At 40.3% G+C, this 25,258-nt stretch overlaps 1 protein-coding gene across 2 annotated transcripts in view; it reads left to right on the top strand.

The window, feature by feature from the left end:
- The window catches only part of POGZ (pogo transposable element derived with ZNF domain), a 50,501-nt gene that overhangs the window by 16,151 nt on the left and 9,092 nt on the right, over nucleotides 1-25,258 (top strand). The window contains exons 3-10 of one of the 2 annotated variants that reach the window (XM_044239226.1): nucleotides 599-757; nucleotides 11,493-11,668; nucleotides 12,817-12,925; nucleotides 14,182-14,472; nucleotides 14,580-14,771; nucleotides 17,026-17,135; nucleotides 18,456-18,793; nucleotides 19,130-19,284. In XM_044239226.1, the coding sequence (XP_044095161.1) occupies nucleotides 599-757; nucleotides 11,493-11,668; nucleotides 12,817-12,925; nucleotides 14,182-14,472; nucleotides 14,580-14,771; nucleotides 17,026-17,135; nucleotides 18,456-18,793; nucleotides 19,130-19,284 (1,530 nt within the window). Of the gene's footprint in view, nucleotides 1-598; nucleotides 758-11,492; nucleotides 11,669-12,816; nucleotides 12,926-14,181; nucleotides 14,473-14,552; nucleotides 14,772-17,025; nucleotides 17,136-18,455; nucleotides 18,794-19,129; nucleotides 19,285-25,258 lie in introns of both variants that reach the window. The other variant, XM_044239225.1, reaches the window with a different exon arrangement.

The raw sequence follows: 25,258 nt of genomic DNA, 5'->3' as shown, positions 1-25,258 counted from the left end.
GGTTTCCTTTGTGAGCTGAGCAGAATTTTCTGTGTGTCTGCCTTCATGCAAAGTTTATAAACTTAGGCTTGTTAGCTGCTCTTTGCAAAAGGTGATGCTGCAGGGTCAAATTCTAGATTGCCCTGAATTTAGAAAGTGGGTGATAGTTCTTTTCCCCCAATAAATTGTATTTGTTGTTCTCTTTATTTTTATCTTCCCTGCCTTGAGACCTGAAGATGGCATTGGTTTAGGCTGAAACAGGACACAGTTTGGGATCTTGTGGATGTCTTACTGTCCATGCATGGTTATGAATACCAATAGTGGTGATAATAAATCTTTGAGTCCTAGAGGTTTGCTTGTACTATATAAGCAAAACCTTAAAATACTGTTTCAGTGAGCTCGTGATCTAAATTAACCAGGCAGTATGAGATGAAGAAGGCTTTGTGTCTAATTGGTGGAGTAAGGGATGGGTAGAAGAAGAAATCAGATGCACAGTTGGATTTGCAAAGAAAGCAGTAAATTTCTAGAGACCCACAACATGATGAAAAGGGATTAGAACAGTATCCTTCAGTGTCATCTGTCCCTGTCTCCAAGTGATTGTGCCTCCCCTTCCCCACAGTTTCTGTGAGCCAGCAGCCAGTCTCGGCTCCAGTGCCCATCGCTGCCCATGCTTCTGTTGCTGGGCACCTCTCTACATCCACCACCGTTAGTAGCAGCGGGGCACAGAACAGCGACAGTACAAAGAAGACTCTTGTCACACTAATTGCCAACAACAATGGTAAGTGGGATTATCTGGAAATTCTTCCTGGGCCAGAGGGTAAGAGAATTAAAGAGGTCTTAGGAACAGCTGTACCCATTTAGTTTTAGGTATTGATGTGGTTCTATTAGTTGGAGTGAATTTAGTAATGATTCTGTGATATGGAAGTGATTCAGGAGTGGTGCTGTTCCTTCTGAGTTAGTGCTGAATTGGATGCTGGTGTTTCAAGTCTGAGGGCACCTGATTCTTGCTGCTGATAATTTCTAGGAGAGAAAATGTAAACCCTAAATTCCTAACTATTAAAGAGATCTGGGTTTTTTTGTTTGTTTGTTTTTGTTATTATTATTATTATTATTATTATTATTATTTTAAGTAGAAAAGCCCTACTAGTTTGTTAAGAATTCTTCCAGGGCAGCTTTGTTCTGGATTTTTCTCTGGCAGATTCATTTGGTTACTGGTTCCTGGGTATGAAAAATAGGATAGGGTTGTTGTCTACTTGAAGAAAATGGTGAAAGAGTAGTGTTTTTAGTGTGTTTATTGACTAGAGAAGCTGTATAGTACTGGTTTCTATTTCATTTCTGATGACTGTTTTTACAATCCAAAGATGAATTATTGGAAAGTTATGTCTTAAGATTCATAAGTAGAATAAGCACTTCGTAGAATCAATTGTGTTGCTGCAAAAGACTTTTTAAAAAATAGCTTTATTAATAAAAGAATATTACATGTATTGAAGAAAAAGTACAGTGAAAAAATAAAAGAAAAAAATTTTAAGTGTAATTTCACTTACATACTTCATATGCTATATGTAATGATTTGCTTTTTTCAAAAGTGGATCATACAGACTCTGCTCTTTGCCTCCCTTTTCCCCTTTTTATGTACTGAATATGTTTTCATTTTAACAAATGTGTGTCTGTAACATTGTTGATGAATAACTCTGCAGTTGGCCCTTGAACAGCCTTGGGGTTGGGTGCCAGCTGGCTGCACATTTGAAAATCTGTCTATATTGGGTGCCTGGGTGGCTCAGTTGGTTAATTGACTACCTGCAGCTCTGGTCATGATCCTGGAGTCCCAGGACCGAGTCCCACATTGGGCTCCCTGCTCAGGAGAGAGTCTGCTTCTCCCTCTGGCCTTCTCGCCTTTCATGGTCACTCGCTCGCTCGCTCACTCTCTCTCTCATTAAAAAAAAAAAAAAAATCTGCATATAACTTTTGACTCCCCAAAAGCTTACTTAAAGATAGCCTTCTGTTAATAACAGTTAATTAACACATATTTTGGATGTAATGTGTATTATACTGTATTCTTACAATAAAGTAAGCCAGGGAAAAGAAAACGTTATTCAAAAAATCATGAAAAAGAGAACCAACACAGTACTGTAATGTATGTATTGAAAAAAAAAATCCACGTACAAGTGGACCCGTGCAGTTCACCCTGAGTTGTTCAAGGGTCAGCTGTATTTCCTGTCATTTGGTTAACTGTTATTAACAGTAATAGTAGTAAAGGCCTGTACTGCTGCTCTAAAGAGCTGTGGTGAGCATGTCTATCTTTTCTCATATCCTTAGTTCTGAGAATGTATTTATAAATTTCAGATTGTTGAATCAAAGGTCATCACAGTTTTTAGGATTTTGGTAATTTTCCTGAACTGGCCATCTAGAAATGTTATATCAGTTTATATTTCCATTAGAAGTGCATATAGTGAGGGGCACCTGGGTGGCTCAGTGGGTTAAAACCTTTACCTTTGGCTCAGGTTATGATCCCCGGGTCCTGGGATTGAGCCCGCCTTGGGCTCTCTGCTCAGCGGGGAGCCTGCTTCTCCCTATCTGCCTGCCTCTCTGCAAAATTGTGATCTCTGTCCGCCAAATAAATAAATAAAATCTTAAAAAAAAAAAAAAAAGAGGTGCATACAGTGGGGCGCCTCGATGCCTCAGTTGGTTAAGCGACTGCCTTCAGCTCTGGTCTTGATCCTGGAGTTCCAAGATCAAGTCCCACATTGGGCTCCCTGCTCAACAGGGAATCTGCTTCTCTCTCTGATCCTCCCCCTTCTTGTGCTTTCTCTCTCTCTCAAATAAATAAATAAAATCTTTAAATTTTTAAGATTTTATATATTTATTTGACAGAGAGAGAGAGAGGAACACAAGCAGAGTAAGTGGGAGAGGGAGAAGCAGGCTTCCTGCTAAACAGGGAGCCCGATGTGGGGCTCGATCCCAGGACTCTGGAATCATGACCTGAGTCGAAGGCAGCCGCTCAACTGACTGAGCCACCCAGGGGACCCTAAATAAAATCTTTAAAAAAAAAAAAAAGTATACTTAGTGGTTTTACTTTTGGTTATAACCATTTACTCCTCTTTTGTTATTTATTTATTATAGTCCCTATTTTTTTGTGATTATAAACAACACTTGGTGAATATTCTCAGGTATTATATCTGTGCCCACTATTTGAGCATTTCTTTAGTGGAAAGTGAGATTGTTTGGGTCAGGCATTTAAAATTGGATAGACAGTGTCAAATTGTCCTAATAGATTGCTTTGAATAAGTGCCCCCCAGAAGCTTCTTCTTCATATCATTGCCAACTTTAGGTATTATTGAACTTTTTTTTTTTTTTTAAGATTTTGTATTTATTTATGACAGAGACCAGAGGGACCATAAGCACAGGGGAGCTGGAGAGGGAGAAGCAGGCTCCCCATTGAGCAGGGAGCCTGATGTGGGCCTTGATCCCAGGACCCTGGAATCCTGACCTGAGCCGAAGGCAGTCACTTAGCCAGCTGAGCCACCCAGGCAACTCTCCTGTATTTCTCCTTTTTTTTTTTTTTTTGAGAGAGAGAGCATGAGTAGAGGGAGGGGCAAAGGGAGAGGGACAAGCAGACTCCCTGCTGAGTAGGGGCCCCTGACATGGGACTTGATCTCAGAACCCTGAGATACTTTTAATATTCAAATTAAAATGTTAACCCATACTAATGGAAAAAAAAGTGCGTATAGACTGGTAACCACAGTTACATGTGTCATGCGTATTCTTCCAAAAATTTTTCTCACATAGATAAGCATGCATTAATAGATCCAGTTTGCCTAGCCATCTCCTTTTTGCATAATGTAGACAACTCTATAACTTTTTTTATCTTATATTCTTTTTTTTTCTTTTAAGATTTCTTTATTTATTTGTTTGACAGACAGAGTTTACAAGTAGGCAGAGAGGGAGGCAGAGAGAAAGGAGAAGAAGAAGCAGGCTCCCCGCTGAGCAGAGACCCCCCCCCGATGCAGGGCTCGAACCCAGGACCCTGGGATCATGACCTGAACCTAAGGCAGAAGCTTTAACCCACTGAGCCACCCAATCTTAGGGATCCCTGGTGGGTGGGGAGTCTGCTTCTTCCTCTCCCTCTGCCTCTCCCCCCTGCTTGTGCTCACTCTGTCTTCTTATCTTATGTTATTGATATAGTTATATCACCCCTTATTTTATATTCTTGAAATGCTAATCTAGGTTTAAGGATGGGACTTCAGAATAGAGTGAATTAAAAAAATGTTCCATTTTGGGGCACCTGTGTGGCTCAGTAGGTTAAAGCCTCTGCCTTCAGCTCAGGTCATGATCCCAGGGTCCTGGGATCGAGCCCTGCATTGGGCTCTCTGCTCAGCAGGGAGCTTGCTTCCGCCTCTCTCTCAGCCTTCCTCTTTGCCTACTTGTGATCTCCGTCTGTCAAATAAATAAATAAAAATCTTTAAAAAAAAAAAAGAAGGTTCCATTTTGGGGATGCATGGGTGGCGCAGTCAGTTAAGTGTTGGACTCGTGGTTTTGGCTCAGATTGTGATCTCGAGGTTGTGGGATTGAGCCCCATGTTGAGCTCCGCACTCAGCAGTCTATTGGAGACTGTCCCTGCACCGGCGCACATGCTTTCTCTCTCTTTCTCAGATAAATCAAATCAGTCAGTCAATCTTAAAAAAAAAAAAAAAAAGTTCCAGGGGCACCTGGTGGCTCAGTAGTTAAGCTTCTGCCTTCAATTCAGGTAATGATCCTAGGATCCTGGAATCGAGTCCCGAATTGGACTCCCTGCAGCTCAGGAAGCCTGCTTCTCCCTCTCAGACTCCCCCCGCTTGTGTTCCCTCTCTCACTGTGTCTCTCTCTCTGTCAAATAAATAAATAAATTCTTTTTTTTTTTTCAAATGTTCTTTCAACCCAGTTTTCCTATGTCTTCTATTTAGTTGTATTGGTGTATTATCTACTTATTACATTAATAACATAGCAAGAGAGAACTTTTAACCAATTCAGTATTCTTTCACTTAGCGTACTTTATACTTGAGATAGTTAAAAAGTTGTCTTTTCCTGCTGCTTCCTTTTTTTTTTTTTTAAAGATTTTATTTATTTATTTATTTGAGAGGCAGAGAGAGGGAGAGGGAGGGAAGCAGGCTCCCCGCTGAGCAGAGAACCCGACGTGGGACTCGATCCCAGGACCCCGAGATCACAACCCAAGCCAAAGGCAGCGGCTTAACCCACTGAGCCACCCAGGCGCCCCCTGCTGCTTCCTTTTAAACCAGTTTTAAAACTTATCTGGCTCCTGGTTACCAATAGCCATCTCCTCCAATAATAATATTGTAAAGAACTGTTTTGGGGGAGGGTATGGATTTCGCTTTTATAATTTACCTGTTTCTTTTGTCTCCCTTGCCCTCTGTACATGGAAACCATTTCCTTGACTCTTGGGTTTTTTGTTTTGTTTTGAAGATTTATTTATTTATTTGACAGAGAGAGAGACATAAGGAGAGAGGGAACACAAGCAGAGGAAGAGGGAGAAGCAGGCTTCCCATGGAGCAGGGAGCCCGATGTGGGGCTCGATCCCAGGACCCTGGGATTATGACCTGAGCTGAAGGCAGACGCTTAACGACTGAGCCACTCAGGCACCCTGAGTCTTGATTTTTTTTTTTTTTTTTAAGATTTTATTTATTTATTTGACAGAGAATTCACAAGTAGAGAGAAAGGGGGAAGCAGGCTCCTGGGTAATGGTTTCTTAGGCTAGCAAAACCATATGTAACCGTAGAAAAAAAATAGATAAATTGGACTTTATAAAACCTTTTGTGCTTCAAAGTGCATAATCAAGAAATACACTATAACCCATAGACTGGGAGAAGAATTTTGCAAATAATATATCTGATAATGGACATGATATATAGATTATATAAAGAATCACTATAATTCAATAGTAAAAAGACAATATGGGGTGCCTGGTGGCTCAGTAGGTTAAGCTGCTGACTCTTGATTTGGGCTCAGGTCACAATCTCAATCCTGGGATCAAGCCATACATGAGGCTCCATGCTCAGCAGGGAGACTGCTTCAGGAGTCTCTCCCCGCCCCACCCCCTCTCTTTCAAATAAATAAGTACATTTTTAAAAAAGATCTTATTTATTTATTTGAGAGAGAGTGAGCACAAGCAGGGGGAGGGGCAGAGGGAGAGGAAGAAGCAGACTCCCCACCCACCAGGGATCCCTGAGGTGCTTGATCCCAGTACCCTGGGATCATGACCCAAGCCAAAGGCAGACCCTTAACCAACTGAACCACCCAGGCACCCCTAAATAAATAAATCCTTTAAAAAAAAATAAAAAGACCATCCAGGGGCGCCTGGGTGACGCAGTGGGTTAAAGCCTCTGCTTTTGGCTCAGGTCATGATCCCAGGGTCCTGGGATATAGCCCTGTGTCAGGCTCTCTGCTCAGCTGGGGGCCTGCTTCCCCCCATTTCTCTGCCTGCCTCTCTGCCTACTTGTAATCTCGGTCTGTCAGATAAATAAATAAAATCTTGAAAAAAAAAAAAAAAGACAATCCAGTGTCTTAAATGGGCAAAGGATCTGAGTAGATACTTATCCAAACAGAATATACATAAATGGCCTGTAAGCATATGAATAGATACTCAACATTAGTGGTCATTAAGGAAGTGCACATCAGGGGCACCTGGGTGATTCTGTGGGTTAAAGCCTCTGCCTTCAGCTCAGGTCATGATCCCAGGGATCTGGGATCAAGCCCTGCATCAGGTTCTCTGCTCAGCAGGGAGCCTGCTTCCTCCTCTCTCTCTGCCTGCCTCTTTGCCTGCTTGGGATCTCTGTGTGTCAAATAAATAAATAAACTGTTTTTAAAAAAATACATATAAAGGAAGTGCGCATGATAGGCACCAGGTCATACCCACTAGGATGGCTGTAGTCAAAAAGATGGACAAATAACAAGTGTTGGTGAGAATGTAAATATGGTGTGGCCGCTTTGGAAAATAGTTTGGCAGTTTCTCAAAAAGTTAAATGTAGTTATAGGATTCAGCAGTTCTTCTAACTATATACCCAGAACATGAAAACAGTTCACACAAAATACCCTGCTCAAATGCAGCATTATTTTTTTTTTTTTTAAGATTTTATTTATTTATTTGAGAGAGAGAGACAGTGAGAGAGAGCATGAGCGAGGAGAAGGTCAGAGAGCGAAGCAGACTCCCCATGGAGCTGGGAGCCTGATGTGGGACTCGATCCCGGGACTCCAGGATCACGCCCTGAGCCGAAGGCAGTCGTCCAACCAACTGAGCCACCCAGGCGTCCCATCAAATGCAGCATTATTGATTATAGGTCCCAAATGGAAATAACCTAAGCTGTTGAATGGATAAACAAAAGGCGATAGACACAGCTGCACAGTGGAATATTACTGAGCCATTAAAGGGAATGAGGGGCGCCTGGGTGGCTCAGTGGGTTAAAGCCTCTGCTTTCAGCTCAGGTCATGATCCCAGGGTCCTGGGATCGGGCTCCCTGCTCAGCGGGGAGCCTGCTTCCTCCTTGCTCTCTGACTTCCTCTCTTCCTTCTTGTGATCTCTGCCTGCCAAATAAATAAATAAAATCTTTAAAAAATAAAACAAAAACTTGTTTCCCTTTAATCACTGTCTCTCTCTCTCAAATAAATAAATAAAATCTTTAAAAAAAAAAAAGGGGGGGGGATGAAATACTATAATATGAATAACCTTAAAAATGTAGTGCTAAATGAAGTCAGATGCAAAAGGCAACATATTATATGACTCCATTTAAATGAAATTCCAAAATTGGCAATTCTCTAGTGATAGAAAATAGATTTGTGGTTACCAAGGGGAGAAGAGAATGGGGAGTAACTACTGATGGGTATAAGATTTCTTCTTGCATGGGCGCCTGGGTGGCTCAGATGGTTACACGTCTGCCTTCGGCCCAGGTCATGATCCTGGGGTCCTGGGATTGAGCCCCGAATTGGGCTCCCTGCTCAGCGGGAAGCCTGCTTCTCCGTCTCCTAATGCTTGTGTTCCCTCTCTCACTGTATCTCTCTCTCTCATATAAATAAATAAAATAAATAAATAAATAATAAATAAATAATAAATAAATAAATAAATAATAAAATAAATAAAGAAAAAGATTTCTTCTTGGGATGATGAACATGTTCTGGAATTAAATAGAAGTGATAGTTGCACAAACCTCGCAAATATACTAAAAACTTCTGAAATGTATACTTTATATGAGTAATGTGTATGTTATGTGGATGATATCTTAGTAAAGCTTTTTTTTTTTTTTTTTTTAAAGAAGGTGTCAGGGAGGGGCACCTGGGTGGCTCAGAGGGTTGAGCCTCTGCCTTCAGCTCAGGTCATGGTCTCAGGATCCTGTGTTCGAGCCCCACATGGAGCTCTCTGCTCAGCGGGAAGCCTGCTTCTCTCTCTCTGCCTGCCTGCCTCTTTGCTAATTGTGATCTCTCTCTGTGTCAAATAAATAGTAAAATCTTAAAAAAGATGTCAGTAATAAAATTCTGGATTGTTTTTACAATTCTTTTTGTTCTTCAGAATCTATCACTCAGCATTTAGTAATTACTTACATCATTCTGACTGATCATACATTTTGCTTTGGAAAGAAATATTATGTAGGAAAATAAATTGCTGCTTACTTCTGAGCTGTGAATGATGTGAATTTAATGATATAGGTTTCTTACTCTATAAATTGTATATTTTTCAACTCCTGTTTAGCTCATTTTAACTCCATTTATTCTTCTTATCTCTGGGTTTTAAGGCTATGTAAGTAAACATAAAAGAATAAAGGGATACATCAAGACCTTCAGATTTGTAAAACAGAACTTATTGTGAGAGAAGCTGCTGAATCTCTTCCCTTTATTTCATCAGTTTATGGCTATGGTACCTAGTTTATTTGAGAGCAGACTTTGAGGCAGGGTACTACTTGGTTAATTCTTTTATAGGCTTATTAAGCCTAAGGATTCTGGGACGCCTGGGTGGCGCAGTTGGTTAAACGACTGCCTCCGGCTCAGGGCGTGATCCTGGAGTCCCGGGATCGAGTCCCACATCGGGCTCCCAGCTCCATGGGGAGTCTGCTTCTCCCTCTGACCTTCTCCTCGCTCATGCTCTCTCTCACTGTCTCTCTCTCTCAAATAAATAAAATAAAATCTTAAAAAAAAAATTTAAAAAAAAAAAAAAAAAAAAAAAGCCTAAGGATTCTGATTGCCTCTTCATACCCTGAAAGCAGAACTTTGTAAAGCCCATGAATGGTCAGAATTTCTCTAAGGAAAGATTTAGTAAGAATATAGAGATCAGAAGTACCTGGGTGGCTCAGGTGGTTGGGGGTCTGCCTTCGGCTCATGTCATGGTACCAGGGTCCTAGGTTCAATCCCCAAGTTGGGCTCCCTGTTGCACAGGATGTCTGCTCTTCCCTCTCCCCCTGTGGCTCCCCCCCTGCTTGTGCTCACTTGTGCTCTCTCTCTCCTTCAAGTAAATGGATGAAATATTAAAAAAAAAAGAATGTGGAAATCACTTAAAATAATTTATTAGAATTAGAATTCATTGGAATTATTAGAAAGATTCATAGAATGTGGATGGGAGGTATAGAAAAAACAAAATTGGCCATAGTTAATAATTGTTGAAGCTGAGTGATGGATACATGGGAGTTCATTATGGTATGGTATTTTTATATGTATTTTAACTTCTGTATAATAAGACATTTAAATTAAAATAGCAAATTGCTAGTATAATTAGCAGAGATGGAACTTGTAATTTTTTATCTGTGTCAGCCTCATAATCACTAGTCAGCTGGCCTAGTGACTATGAGGTCTAGTTCCTGATGGGCACTCATTTTCTGGATAAAAGTGGGACAAACCGGGGCGCCTGGGTGTCTCAGTGGGTTAAGCCTCTGCCTTCGGCTCAGGTCATGATCCCAGGATCCTGGGATTGAGCCCTGCATTGGGCTCTCTGCTCAGTGGGGAGCCTGCTTCCCTTCCTCTCTCTCTGCCTGCCTCTCTGCCTACTTCTGATCTCTCTCTGTCAAATAAATAAAATCTTAAAAAAAAAAAAAAAAAGTGGGACAAACCATTGTTGGCCCATTAATAGCCACCTATATACTCACTCCAGTGGTCTAGCTTTGTAGCTAACTGCAGTGACTCCATCTGTCAAAGTAGGACATACAGTTCATAGGAACCCATCCCATTCTGGTTATTTAAGGTAAAAAGTTGAGGCAGTATTTTGCTTGAATCTCCGATTTAGGTATATTGATGTTCAAATTGTCTGTGTGGTTTTGGAGTATTCTCTGTAAATCGAGAAACTTAGTATTAATGACTTTTTTGCTAAATGTAGTAAATAGACTTTAAAACATTTAGGGGCACCTGGGTGGCTCAGTCGGTTAAGCCTCTGCCTTCGGCTCAGGTCAGAATCTCAGGATCCGGGGATTGAGCCCCATGTCGGCCTCTCTGCTCAGCGGGGAGCCTGCTTCTCCCTCTCTCTCTGCCTGTTGCTCTGCCTACTTGTGAGCTCTCTCTCTCTCAAATAAATAAAATCTTTGGAAAAAAAATAAAACATTAAGAACCTAAGGTGTTGGGGCGCCTGGGTGGCTCAGTGGGTTAAAGCCTCTACTTTCGGCTCAGGTCATGGTCTCAGGGTTCTGGGATCGAGCCCCGCATCGAGCCCCGCATCGGGCTCTCTGCTCAGCAGGGAGCCTGCTTCCTCCTCTCTGCCTGCCTCTCTGCCTACTTGTGATCTCTGTCTGTCAAATAAATAAATAAAATCTTGAAAAAAAAAAAGAACCTAAAGTGGTTCAATAGTAGTCAATTTATTGATATTTATTTTTGAAGGAACTATTATCTTCTGAAGTCATACCTTATTTACTGAATGTTGGTTAGTTTTTGACCAAGTCTTTTCTTTATCGGTTCTGATGTCAAAAAAGAGAAAGAGGAGTTAACCTGTCAATCTCTGTGTTCCCATACCCATAAAAGACAGTGGTGGTTTAGAGAATCTGTTAGATTTCTGAGCTTTGACTCACTAGGAAGAGGTGCCATTCTTTAGATTCTGTGTGCTTGCTCAATTAATGTTTGTTGATAAATATGCCACTTTTAAAAAGATTAAAAATGAATTAGCTAACAACAAATTGTATTCTGACAAAGTAAGTTTTACCTAGTTAAAATATGGAGAAAGAAATCATATGTTACTTTGTTTTGTTAATTTGGTGTGGAGAGATTACGTTAAATCATATACCAATATTGTCAGAGTCAAAATGATAGCCTTGTAGAAATTGCACTTCTAGGTTCATGACATGAAACCTATCTGCAGTTTTTCTGTTAGTTTTAGATTTGGGTAAAGCTTACATTTTGGGTGCATATGGTGATGTTAAACCTAAGGTGAGTGTGGCAGTCTTGAATATTTTGTTATCTGGGATACCATTTCTTATCTGGGACCGTACTGTTACTTATAAAATGTGGGTTTATTTTTTCTTACATTTTTTTTTCTTTCTTCCTTTTACTTTTACCTTCAGCTGGCAATTCTTTGGTCCAACAAGGTGGACAGCCACTCATCCTAACCCAGAATCCAGCTCCAGGTCTTGGCACAATGGTTACTCAACCAGTGTTGAGGCCTGTCCAGGTCATGCAGAATGCCAATCATGTGACCAGTTCTCCTGTGGCCTCACAACCAATATTCATCACTACACAGGTGAGTTAGACTCAGTTCTGGTGCTGTGTAGGGGAAGAGAGAAAAATACTGAACCATTGGCGGCTCTAACTTAGAACTCTAAGTCCTACCTTTTGACCTGGCTTTCTCATTTGCTGTTCTTTAATTTGATACTGATTTTTAAAGAAAGCCAAATGTAACGCTCCTGGCTAATTTCCTCTTCCTGTCCTTTAGAGGGCTGTTAAGTGATTTGATTGAGATCTGGTCAGAAATTAGTGGGAAAGCTTCGATTAGGAAGCTTTAACACTTGGTCCTTAACACTTCCTGCCTTTTGCTTGGGCTGTTTTTTCTTAAAATGGGGTGAGTTAGTTGACTCGTGAAATTGGTAAAGTGCAGGGAGATCTTTGGAAGAGAAGGAGGAAGATGACTTATTTGACATATAACGTGAGTTATATGACATATAATGTGAGTCGAAGTTGAAAGCCTAATGCTGAATGTGTAACATAAAGGCAAGAGTTTCTCTCTGCCTGTGGCTTCCTGAGTTAGAAATTCTTTTCTTAAAAGTTTTCCAGAGGTTTACCGCCTTTGAAGTGGACTTGGGGAACAATTTCTTAACAATTGTTTTGTTCTGGGCACCTGGGTGGCTCAGTGGGTTAAGCCTCTGCATTCAGCTTGGGTTATGATCTCAGGGTCCTGGAATGGAGGCCCACACTGGGCTCTCTGCTCAGCAAGGAGCCTGCTTCCTCTGCCTGTCTCTCTGCCTACTTGTGATCTCTCTCTGTCAAATAAATAAAATCTTTTAAAAAACAACAAAAAAAGCAATTGTTTTGTGTTGAATCACTCCAGTGAATATTCCTGGTGCCTTTTTTTTTTTTTTTTCCTTCTTCTGTGCCTATATCTGTTTAGGGGCCAGTTTGTAGATGAGGTATTTTTTAAGCTGAGGTTCTTTTAAGAGGAAGTATGTTTTCCTTTTTGCTCATATGTACTAAAGCTTATTCTTCAGTTTTGATATTTTGTCACTCAAAAGTTTGCCAAAATTCCTAGATTTCTCCATCTCAGTCATTTAAAAGTTATACCTCTAGAAAAAGAAACTCTAGGTAAGACTGAATTTTTTAAGATGTAGTCTTATTGCAATCTCTGCTAGTGTTAGCTGATCTCCATGTTAAAGATCATTTTGCTTTTTAATGCAGGGATTTCCTGTAAGAAATGTCCGGCCTGTACAAAATGCAATGAATCAGGTTGGGATTGTGCTGAACGTACAGCAAGGCCAAACGGTTAGACCAATAACACTAGTTCCAGGTAAGGAAAAATGTCTACCCATTCAAACATTCAAAATAAACTTGAATCCAGAAGATTTGTTTTTCTTGTTTCAGACTATCCTTGGTCATTTAAAAAGTGTGTTTAAGGAAAGTCTAAAAATACAAAGATCATACTGATTTAAGCTCCATTTTTAAGCTCAATTTTTAAAAAACTTTCTAACCTTTGACCAGGATGGTGGTTTTATTTTTCTTTTTAACTTTTTACCACCCTTCAAACGGGGTTTATATAGTCCTTTTTCTGCTTCTGGTGTTTTAGTCAGCTATTAAGTGTGTTATCCTGAAGGAATATTATTAATGTAAACTCCCAAATTGCACATTTCTTAATAAGTCTGTTCACTTACATGGTGGGATTATAAACTTTATTTTGCTTTAATTTTATAGCATAGATTTTGGATATAAAACAAATGACCTATCCTTTGATGATAAATTTGCCAGTGACTAGTTAGTAGTTTTTTTTTTAAAGAAAGTAAATTAAAATACTTTTTTAAAATCTTGTGATTTTCCTCCACAGTTCTTTATTTAGTTCCTGTAAGTTTACTGCAATTCAAGCCAAAAAATATCTTAATAAATTGTTCTTTGGGTGCTTCCATAAGCTCGTCTTCCTAAGTTTTTGTTGTTGTTGTTCTCAGAGCCCACACAGTGCTTTTGGCCTTAAGTCTAATGAATTTAACTTACCTAGTTCTGATATTTCTTATATATTTGTTAATGGAATTATTTACAGCTGAGCCAGGAGATTCACTTCTGGGATGCTAGTAGAATGGCATAGTCAGTTTTCTGTTTGAATTCATATGAAAGACTGGAAGACTCCTTTAGTATCCTGAGAGAGAAAGCTGGCTTTTTTTTAGGACTACATCTGCCCTTTGGCCTTATATATACGCACACTGCCTCCTATCTGTACTTATCCTTCCTCTTCCAGTATTGAGGTCCAGCTACTCTTGATTAAATTCTTGGGATAAAAAAGGCAATGTGGTAAGGTGTTGTGGGAAGAGTTGATAGGAATCTTCTTTCTTCAATTTAATAAGGCTGATTCCTTAGTATAAGATCTTTTATCACCTTGGATATGTATTATCTTAGACATTAGAGTGTGTGCTACTCTTGTTCACCTCTGATGGCCACCAAACACTTTGGGACAGTAACCTTTTCTTATTCTAGTATTTTCAGTAAATACAGGTAGAATATATGAGAGGTGAGCTTATTGACCAAGCTTTGGTGCTTTTCTTTGTCTCTTTTTTGAAGCCCCAGGTACCCAGTTTGTTAAGCCGACAGTTGGAGTCCCACAAGTGTTCTCTCAGATGACCCCAGTGAGGCCAGGTTCCACAATGCCTGTGCGGCCCACCACCAACACCTTCACCACTGTCATCCCAGCTACTCTGACCATTCGGAGCACCGTCCCACAGTCCCAGTCCCAGCAAACCAAGTCCACACCCAGCACCTCCACCACTCCCACTGCCACACAGCCAACCTCACTGGGGCAGCTAGCTGCTCAGCCTCCAGGCCAATCCAGCCAGACCCCCAATCCCAAGCTAGGTGAGCCCTGGGAAGTGGAGATGGCAGTGCTGGGCGGGGCAATGGGTGGAGAACAGATGATTTTCACTTGGCCAACATAGCTCCCTCCTTCCCCTCTCCACCTGCAGTGAGCATTGCCAGCTTTGTCACTGTGAAGCGACCTGGGGTTACAGGTGAAAATAGCAATGAAGTAGCCAAACTGGTGAATACTCTTAACACCATCCCTTCCCTGGGCCAGAGTCCTGGGCCAGTGGTGGTATCCAACAACAACTCTGCCCATGGCTCCCAGAGAACCAGCGGACCTGAATCTTCAATGAAAGGTACAATACTCTGAAAGACGGAGTATCCAGTCATTCAGAAATATTAATAAAGTATTTGTTACTTTAGCACTTTATGCTTTGAAATAGAGACATAAAATGTAGTTGCCACAGTTTGTTCTACAAAAAACTCTAGTGTAGGAAAGGGATAGCCACTGTGAAAAGTGTAACTAAATCAGCTGTAAGGAGATAATTCTGTGTTTCTTGTGCTGTGGAGATGAGTGAAATGGACCAGTTGATCAGAGATGGGTGGGATAATAATAAAAAGAAACTTCACAGAGGAGGTAGATTTCTACACAAGATTTTAAAGTTGGGATGTACTAGAGAGGTTTTCAGGTGTAGACAAGATATGAGCATAAGGATTTTCAATGGTCTAGAGCAGAGGTCAGCAAACTTTCTCTAGAGGACCAGATTGTATTTTAGGCTTTGTGCACTAAATACAGTCTCTGCCCTTGTGGTACAAAAGCAGCCACAGGCAGTACACAAACAAATGAGCATGACTGTGTTCCACTAAAACTGTTTATGGTCTCTGAATTATATGTAATTTTTTAAAAGATAATATTTATTTATTTGGCAGAGATCACAAGTAGGCAGAGAGGCAGGCAGAGAGAGAAGGGGATGCAGGCTTCCCACTGAGCAGAGAGCCCAATGCGGGGCTCCATCCCAGGATCCTGAGATCGTGACCTGAGTCGAAGGCAGAAACTTAACCCACTGAGCCACCTAGGCACCCCTGAATTGCATGTAATTTTCATGTGTCAGAATACCTTATTTAGCTTTCATTTCAGCCATTTAAAAATGTAAAAACATTTAACAAATGGTATCAGAAACATCAGACATCCACATCCAGTGAAGTTGGACCTAAACACCATATGTAAAAATTAATTCTGCAAACCAAAGACCTAAACATAAGAGCTGAAACTGTAAGAGAAGAAAACAGGGGAAAGCTTCATGGCATTGGATTTGGCAATGATTTCTTGCGTATGACACCAAAAGAAAAATATAACAGTAGATATAGGAATAATAGATAAAACAAGACTACATCAAATTTTAAACTTTTTGGGTATCAAAGGACACTGTGAACAGAGTGAAAAAGCAGCCCAGTGATTGGGAAAAAATATTTGCAAATCATATATCTGATAAAGGGTTAACATCTAGAATATATAAAGCATAACTCAACAATAAAAAAAAACAGCCCAATTAAAAACTGGGCAAAGGAGTTGAATAGACCTTTCTCCAAACAAGATAAATAAATGGCTGTTAAGCACATGAAAAGATGCTCCCCATCACTAATGATTAGAGAATTGCAAATCAAAACCATGTCGAGATACCACTTCACACCCATCAGGTTGGCTCTTATCCAAAAAGCAAAGTAACAAGTGTTGGTGAGAATGTGTAGGTATTGGAACCCTTGTGCGTTGCTGGTGAAAATGTAAATTAGTATGATGGTCTCTCAAAAAGTGAAGTATAAAATTACCATCTGACTCAGCAATTCTGCTTCTGGGTTATGACCCAAAAAGAATTGAAAGCAGGTCCTCGGGCAGATACTTGTATACCCATGTTCACAGCAGCATTATTCACCATAGCCAAAAAGTGGAGGCAGTCCAAGTGAGCATCAACCAATGAATAAACAAAAAAAATACGGTATATACATAAAGTAGCATATTGTTCAAGGAAAGAAATTCTTATAAATGCTGTAACATTCATGAACTTTGAGGACATTCTGCTAAGTACTGAGCTAAATCGGTCGCAAGAGGTCAAATACTGTATGATTACACTTAATATGAGGTACCTGGAGGAGTCAAAATCAGAGATGGAAAGTAGATTGGGGGTTGCCAGGGACTAAGAAGAAGGAGGAATGGGGAATTGTTAAATGGATAGAGTTTCAGATTTACAAGATGAAAAGAGTTCTGCTTGTACAACAATGCGAATATACTTAACTATACCCTTGAAGATGGTTAAGAGGTAAGTTTTAAGTATCTCTTACCTCAACTAAAGAAAAAGTTGTATAACCTCCAAAAAAAGTAAAATCCAGTCCTAGCTCATGGGCCAAATAGAAATTTGGCTGGATTTTGTCTAGGAGCTGTGATTTGCTGACCCCTGGCCTAGAGTTAAAAGAATGGTCCTCATAATGATCATTCATGCTTGCGTATCAACCTTAATATGCCTTTCAGGGGTTGTTTAATATTTCTTCAAAGGGCCAGTAATCTGTTTCTAGTATCATCTCATTAATCTTATCAATGCTTCTTACTTCTTCCAGTGACCTCTTCTTCCATCCCAGTGTTCGACCTCCAAGATGGTGGACGGAAAATATGTCCACGGTGTAATGCTCAATTCCGTGTTACTGAAGCTTTGAGAGGTCACATGTGTGTAAGTGATAGCAGTTTTGATGGGGATCTGGCTTCAGTGGCTACCACTGCATACCTCCTCTAGGATTAGGAGCATGTGAAGCAGGGACTCTGAAATGACTTAGAAGTTTCTTAAAGGGTTATGCTCCTTTCTGGCCTATTTTAGAAGAGTTTCATACTTTGGAATGTAGAAGGATATATTTAAAGACTCTCAAGTAGATTGGAACATATGCAACCTTAATTCCTTGGTTGTGGTTGATTTTGAAACTACACAGGAGCGCAGGACAGGTTTGTTAGATAATCAACTCAAACCAAGTTGACCTTGGTTTATTTTCTTCCTTTTTTTGTAAAGCTTGCTTTATTTATTTATTTATTTATTTATTATTTGACACAGAGAGAGAGAGACAGCCAGAGACCACAAGCAGGGAGAAAGGCAGAGGAAGGAGAAGCAGGCTCCCCACTGAGCAGGGAGCCCTACATGGGTCTCCATCCCAGGACCCTGGGATCATGACCTGAGTGAAAGGCAGACACTTAACCAACTGAGCCACGCAGAAACCTGTATTTTTTCTTTTGTAAGATTTTATTTGAGGGACTCCCTGAGCAGGGAGAAGGACAGGTAGACTCCCTGCTGAGTGGGGAGCCCAACGCAGGGCTCAGTCCCAGGACCGCAAGATCATGACCTGAGCTGAAGTCAGATGCCTAACCGACTGAGCCACCTAGATACCCCTCAGTTTATATTCTGTTTATTTTTATTTATTTATTTATTTATTTTAAGATTTTATCTATTTATCAGAGCGGGGAGGAGAGCGAGCACAGGCAGACAGAATGGCAGGCAGAGGCAGAGGGAGAAGCAGGCTCCCTGCCGAGCAAGGAGCCCCATGTGGGACTCGATCCCAGGACGCTGGGATCATGACCTGAGCTGAAGGCAGCTGCTTAACCAACTGAGCCACCCAGGCATCCCTGTATTCTGTTTATTGTCCTTGGGTGAACCAGAAGTCATTAACCAGTTCTCATTTCTAGCCTTTTCATTTTTTTGGTATTAGTCCAGACACAAAGATTGGAATTTCTTCTTGCTGGGGAATTCAGAGGCAAGTTATGCTAGTAAGTGGTTGAAGTATCCAAGGCAGGAAGGAGAAATACAAGATACTGGGTTAGGAGAGGCATATGGCTATAAATAAATATCCATTAGAAAAAGCCATAATCCTAGAAACACTATAGAAAACTAAAGGGTGAAACCTGGGTGAGAATACCTGGAACCAAACCATTCCCAAGAGATATTCATGAGGTTGGGGAGTTGGCATATCCCAGCCGCCAAGATAACTACAGTGATTTTCCTTTATAGTACTGTTGCCCAGAAATGGTGGAATACCAGAAGAAAGGAAAGTCTGTGGATTCAGAACCCAGTGTTCCGTCAGCTGCAAAGCCCCCATCCCCTGAGAAAACAGCTCCTATTGCTTCCACACCCTCTTCTACACCTATTCCTGCTCTGTCACCGCCTTCCAAAGTACCAGAGCCAAATGAGAATGTGGGTGATGCTGTCCAGACCAAACTCATCATGCTAGTAGATGACTTCTACTACGGACGGGATGGTGGCAAAGTGGCGCAGCTCACAAACTTCCCTAAGGTTGCCACATCTTTCCGATGCCCACATTGTACCAAAAGGCTAAAAAACAACATTCGGTAAGTGTTGAAGAGCCTCAGAAGTTAACCCTGGATGAGAAATTTGTCTTTTCTCTTTGGGCAGTAGTCCTGTTATCCAATCTAAGGATTATCATTAAATCAGTAAGTGGTACTACAGAAGGAGGGGGGGAGGTATTGTGGGAATAATAAGTGATAACTTTGCGTGGGGTAAGGAAACCAGTACATCTTTCCACAGAACTCTTAGTTTTAAGAACCCTTTTCTGGGCTCAGAAAAGGACTGTCCCAAACAAGGCAGGGGGTGGTACGTAATACGTGTTCTGGAATTCCCTGGCTGCTGATTTTTTTGTTTTCTCTACTTCTTATGCTCTGCTACAGATTCATGAACCATATGAAACATCATGTAGAACTCGATCAGCAGAACGGTGAGGTAGATGGTCATACTATCTGCCAACACTGTTACCGCCAGTTTTCCACACCCTTCCAGCTCCAGTGCCACTTGGAAAATGTTCATAGTCCTTATGAATCGACTAGTAAGTTTGGAAACTCTTAAACTGTAGGGGTATGTTTTGTTCTTCATTGAATGGCACTGGGAAGAGCCCATCATTCTGTATGAATATCAGTTTAGAGGAAGCCCTTTGCACATTTCTAATCAATTCCTTACTTCATTCACCCTTTATTCTTAGAACTTAGACTTCTCTTCAAGCCTGAATTGAATTCAGTGCTAGAATTGTTAGGGGCTTTGGTTCAGGACCACTGTAACGTGTTGTAATGTATACAATGTAATGCAGTGGGTGCCTTACCAAGATCATCTATATTTGGACCTCCACTTTAGTTAGTACCCTGGTAGGTTTTACATAAGACAAAAGATAGCATTATAAACATAAAATACCATTAAGACAGTGCTTTCAGTGAAATGTAAGATGAGGTGTGGAGTGTCACCTTCACTGTACATCTAACAGATGAGGAAATACGGAATGAACACAGACTCACAAAAATTAAGTCATTTACTTGAGAGCGTACATCTCTAGTAAGGTGCCATTGTGAGGATTTGAGACCAGTCTTCCTGGAATATCTCCTGTATCTTTCAGGGAATTTCCAGTTTTGTTGTACTAAGACAAAAATTATATAAAGGAAAATGAGAAAAAGACAGTATTTTTTTTATAAACCTATGCATTGTATAATACCAATGATAGGTGAAATAGTTTACAGAAAAGGTCATTGAGGCTAGATTTCCCAGAAAGTCATACTTAAACTTTTTAGGATCTTTATTTACTTTTCTTTAAAGATTTTATTTATTTATTTGCAGAGACACAGTGAGAGAGGGAACACAAGCAAGGGATGTGGGAGAGGGAGAAGCAGACTTCCCGCTGGGCAGGGAGCCTAATGTGGGGCTCTGTCCCAGGACCCTGAGATCATGACCTGAGCAGAAGGCAGATGCTTAACGACTAAGCAACCCAGCTGCCCCTAACTTTTAAGGTCTTTAAATACAAGAAAATAAATAAATAAATAAATAAATAAATAAAATATTTAGACAGATGAAAGTAATAAGAAAACCTTATAGGTGATCGGAAACTGTATGAGCAAACACATGAAGAAATATGCATGTCATCTCTATGCTTTTGCTGCAGATTAAGAACCTTAACTAAAAATGAGTTAAACAATAAGGATATCCATTATATTGTTTAACTGAGAGGACTTGAGGTAGAGTAAACTTGTAGCCCAGAACTTGAGTGTTCTGCTATCGTTCTCTTGTCTCTGGCTTGTAGCAGGGTGGCTGTATTAATCTCGGGCATTACATTCAGGCACAAAATAGTGCAGACAAGGAATAGAGCGTATCTTCCCATGTCTTTCCAGAATCTGTTTCAGGAAACACTGCTTTCCCTTTGTAGTTCCTTGGCTTTGGCAAGAGTAGTGGGATTGCCATTCGTGGCTTACTATAGTTTTGGTCTATAGAAATACAATGTGAGCTACATAATGCAATTTTAATTTTTTTAGTAGCCATTTTTAAAAAGTTTAAAAAAAGGTAATTTTAAAAGGTTTTTTTTTTACAACTTCTTTTTTTTTTTTTTTTAATAACTGTTTATTGTTTCTTTGTTTTGTTGTTAAGTAAGCTCTACACTCCACATGGGGCTTGAACTTACAATCCTGAGATCAAGAGTTGCATGCTTTACCAACTGAGCCAGCTAGGCACTTCTGAAATTAATTTTAATAGTATAATTTATTTAACTCAGTATATCCAAAATATCACTTCAGCATGTAATCAGGACTTAAAAATTAATGAGATGGTAGAACTTTGGAATGATAATTCAGGAATAGACTAGATATTGGAATCAACCACTATGCATTTAGTGGCAGAGTAGCCAACTTGGTCTTGCTATAGGGCCCCAAAGTCTTCACTGTCAGTGATGGAAAATAAGAATAACTCATCTACACTTCCTAGTGAATACATCTTTTTTTTTTCAAGATTTTATTTATTTATTTGACAGATAGAGATCACAAGAAGGTAGAGAGGGAGGGGGAAGCAGGCTCCCCGCTGAGCAGAGAACCCAATGTGGGGCACTATCCCAGGACCCTGAGATCATGACCTGAGCCGAAGGCAGAGGCTTTAACCCACTGAGCCACCCAGGCGCCCCCATCTTATTTTTATCCAGAATCTGGTGGGTGGGCTTTTGTTAATTTATGTGTGGAAAGATAAGTTTTTCCTTATGGGTAAAGAAATTCCCAGTCAGAACCTCATCAATCCTTTTCACTTTCCACTCTTGTTATGTCTGACTTTTAATTTTTGAGTATCATGTGACTTAAAATTTATATTGATCAAAAATCTGAGAAATTGTTAACCCAAAGAGGTAAATTACATTTTTTATACTTCACTGTGTATCAGTTTTATTCTTGGATTCTTGTGTAAGTCCTCTTTCTCATACATATGGCAGATCCTGATAAAAGTAGCTTATTTTTTAATATTAGTATTTTTGGACCCATTGCTTTCTTTTCTTTTTTTTTTTTAAAGATTTTATTTATTTATTTGACAGAGAGAGATCACAAGTAGGCAGAGAGGCAGGCAGAGAGAGAGAGGAGGAAGCAGGCTCCCCGCTGAGCAGAAAGCCTAATGCGGGACTCGATCCCAGGACCCTGAGTCATGACCCGAGCCGAAGGCAGCGGCTTAACCCACTGAGCCACCCAGGCGCCCCCATTGCTTTCTTTTTAATTTTGAAAAAAAATTCCCTTTTCTGAATTGGGTTTTTTTTTTTAACCTTTTTTTTTTTTTTTTTTTTTTAAGACTTTATTCACTTATTTGACAGAGATCCCAAGCAGACAGAGAGGCAGGCAGAGCAGGGGGCAGTGGAGGGGAGTGGGCTCCCTGCTCAGCAAGGAGCCCGATGTGGGGCTCGATCCCAGGACTCTTAGACCATGACCCAAGCGGAAGGCAGAGGCTTAAGCCACGAGCCACCCAGGTGCCCCTCTGAAGTGTTTTGTTTTGTTTTGTCTTTGTTTTTGTTTTTTAAGATTTTATTTATTTATTTGAGAACGAGAGAGAGAGAGAGAGAGAGAGAGAGAGGTCAGCAAGAGAAGCAGACTCCCTGCTGAGCAGGGAGCCGGATGTGGGACTCGATCCCTGGGACTCCAGAATCATGACCTGAGCTGAAGGCAGTTGCCCAACCAACTAAGCCAACCAGGCACCCCTAAAGTGTTTTTAAATGAAATTACATACATAATGACATGTCACCCCAAATACTTAAGTATATATCTCTAAAAAAATAAAGACCCTTCTCTATATACAGCCATAATACCATTGTCAAAATCTAACAGAAGCAATCATAAATCCTTAATATCATCTATACGTAGTCCATTTTCAAATTTCCTGAATTGTCCCAAACATCAGTGGATCATTACACTTAAATTATCATAATAGTATAATCTTAATAGCATTATGTTTTTCTTCACACTTGTTTAAGGGCAGTAGACTGAAGAAGAGGTAGAGCTGAGGGAAGGATGCTTCAGGCTTAACCATGGTCAAATGTTGGGAAGGAACTTGTGTGGAAAATGACTGAACGAAGAGGGAACTAATTGCTTGATAAAGTCTTAGGATAATAGGGAATAATGAGGTTGGCTGAACCTTAGGAAGGTATAAGATATCTATCCTTTCTTTCCTTTTTTTTTTTTTTTTTTTTTTTGGATTGATTTATTTTAGAGAAAGAGCACGCCCATGTGAGCAGGGGAGGGCCATAGGGAGAGGGAGACAAGCAGACTCCCCACTGAGCAGGGTGTGCCTGATCCAGAGCTCGATTCTAGGACCTGAGCTGAAATCAAGAGTTGGATGCTTAACCAACTGAGGCAGTCAGGCGTGCCCCTATCCTTTCTTTCATAATTTGGAAAACAGAAAGCAGACTAACTACTACAGCAGAAGCTGTAGTAGTTCACTCCTATTTTCTCAAAGTAAGAGACTGTGTTAGGTGTCAAGGACATGAGGGTCATGGTGCTCGGAGGGACTGTGTTAGGATAGCCACTTTGCAAAATTAGTTAATTCTGTCTCCTGACGGAGTCTTTCCATACCAGCTCTGCTGTGGAACTAGAACAGATGCAGATGGTTAATAGAGATGTCTTAAATCCACTGATGACTTATGTTTCTATCTCACTGGTTTTCTTGGTATGAGATAATATATATAAATGTTAGCATGGTGTTTATGTGTTAGGATCTTTAATTAGTGTTGTTGTTATTATTGATGTTGTATAACAGCTGTATCAAGAGAGCCGATACATTGGTTGTAGGAAGAGCTTCAAGGTTGAATGAAATTGCTCGAGGAGAACACAGAATAAGAAAGGTTAAAGCAGAAGGTTGGAAAGGACCAATATTTAAAGGTGTTCTAGAAAAAAAAAAAGAAAAGCAATTAATGACAAATTGAATTAAGAGGCAAAGGGGGGAAAGGAGAAAATATTGTCATTTTTTTTTTTTTTTAAGATTTTCTTTATTTGAGAGAGAGAGTGTGTGTGCACACAAGCAGACAGAGCAACAGGCAGAAGGAGAGGGAGAAGTAGGCTCCCTGCTTGTGGGATTCAATTCCAGGACCCCAGGATCATGACCTGAGCTGAAGGCAGACACTTAACTGACTGAGCCACCCAGGTGCTCCCCAAATATTGTCATTTTTAATTGATACTAGTTACTATTTCCCAAACATGCCGTGCACTTCCATATCTCCTTACCTTTGTTCTCTTCTTCTCTTGGTTGCTCTGTCTGGCAAACCCCTGTTCTTTCAATGTTCAGCTTATGTATCTTAGAGCTCCTCTTAATTCTTCTGGACAGAATTTTTTTTATTTATTTGTGTCTTTGTAAGACCTAACAAATGTCTAGGCAGTGCTTTTTTTTTTTTTTTTTTAAGCTTTTACTTACTTATTTGAAAGAGAGATACAGTGAGAGAGGGAACATAAGCGGGGGAGTGGGAGAGGGAGAAGCAGGCCTCCCACTGAGCAGGGAACCCAGTGCAAGAATCCTAGGACCCTGGGATCTTGACCTGAGCTAAAAGCAGATGCTTAACGACTGAGCAACCCAGCCGCCCTCTGGGCAGTGCTTCTAAATGGGTTGCCATACCCCTTTGAGATAAACACAAACTTCTGAACCCTCTTCCCAGAAAGTAAACATTTTACTCTTGTGCAAATAATTTCAGGGGCTACCAGGGTTCCCTAAGGCATCGTCCATGGACCCCAGATTAAGAATCCCTGGGTTTTGTTTACTTTAAAGAATTATTTCAGCTTCACTCTTCTGGGGAACAGGGGTTGGATATTTTCCAGCAAATGCTTAAAGCTTCACATTTACAATTTCTACATTTGCAAAAACTTGAAAATAATTCCATTGACTATAAGAAAATTATTTTGTTTCTTTATTTCAAAATATGTAGCAATTAAAATTACTACCAAAAATTCAGAATTGCAGTCTTATAAACTTGACAGAATGCCAGTTTCAGAGTTTAATCATCTCAACAACTCATAACAAGGCAAGAACTTCTGTTCATGATTGTCAGTCTTTGAGGACAAATTCTTATACTCATTTAGGAGATATTTGGTAAATGTTTGGAATTCTTCATAGGAGACGATCATTGTCTGTCTTTGAGCTTAGGGATCAAATAGTGTAGTAATTTAAAATAACTCACTTGGCAATGGTATGTAAAGTATAGACACTGTATTTATTGGAGAGATGAGAGGTATTGGAAGCCACCTGATTAGTAGTAGCAATCATGTGGGCTTCTACCAAGTTTTTATCTCTGAGAATGGAAAAATGACCATTCCTAGATACATTCTGAAATAATGGTTACAGAACATAGGGGTGTAGACTCAGAGATAGTGCCTAACTGTAGGAGGACGTGGGGAAGTGAGAGGGGAAACAACCAGGAATCAGGAAGAGGTTGAATTAGAGTTGGTGGTAGAATATCCAATTAAAATGTCTTACAGAACCTAGAATAGAGCTTTATAGTAAGTCTGAGCTAGAGGCATAAGGTTGGTTGTTATCAGGAA

Source organism: Neovison vison, chromosome 2 (assembly GCF_020171115.1).
Source record: "Neovison vison isolate M4711 chromosome 2, ASM_NN_V1, whole genome shotgun sequence".
NCBI lineage: Eukaryota > Metazoa > Chordata > Mammalia > Carnivora > Mustelidae > Neogale > Neogale vison.
This window is presented reverse-complemented; position numbering and strand designations above follow the sequence as displayed.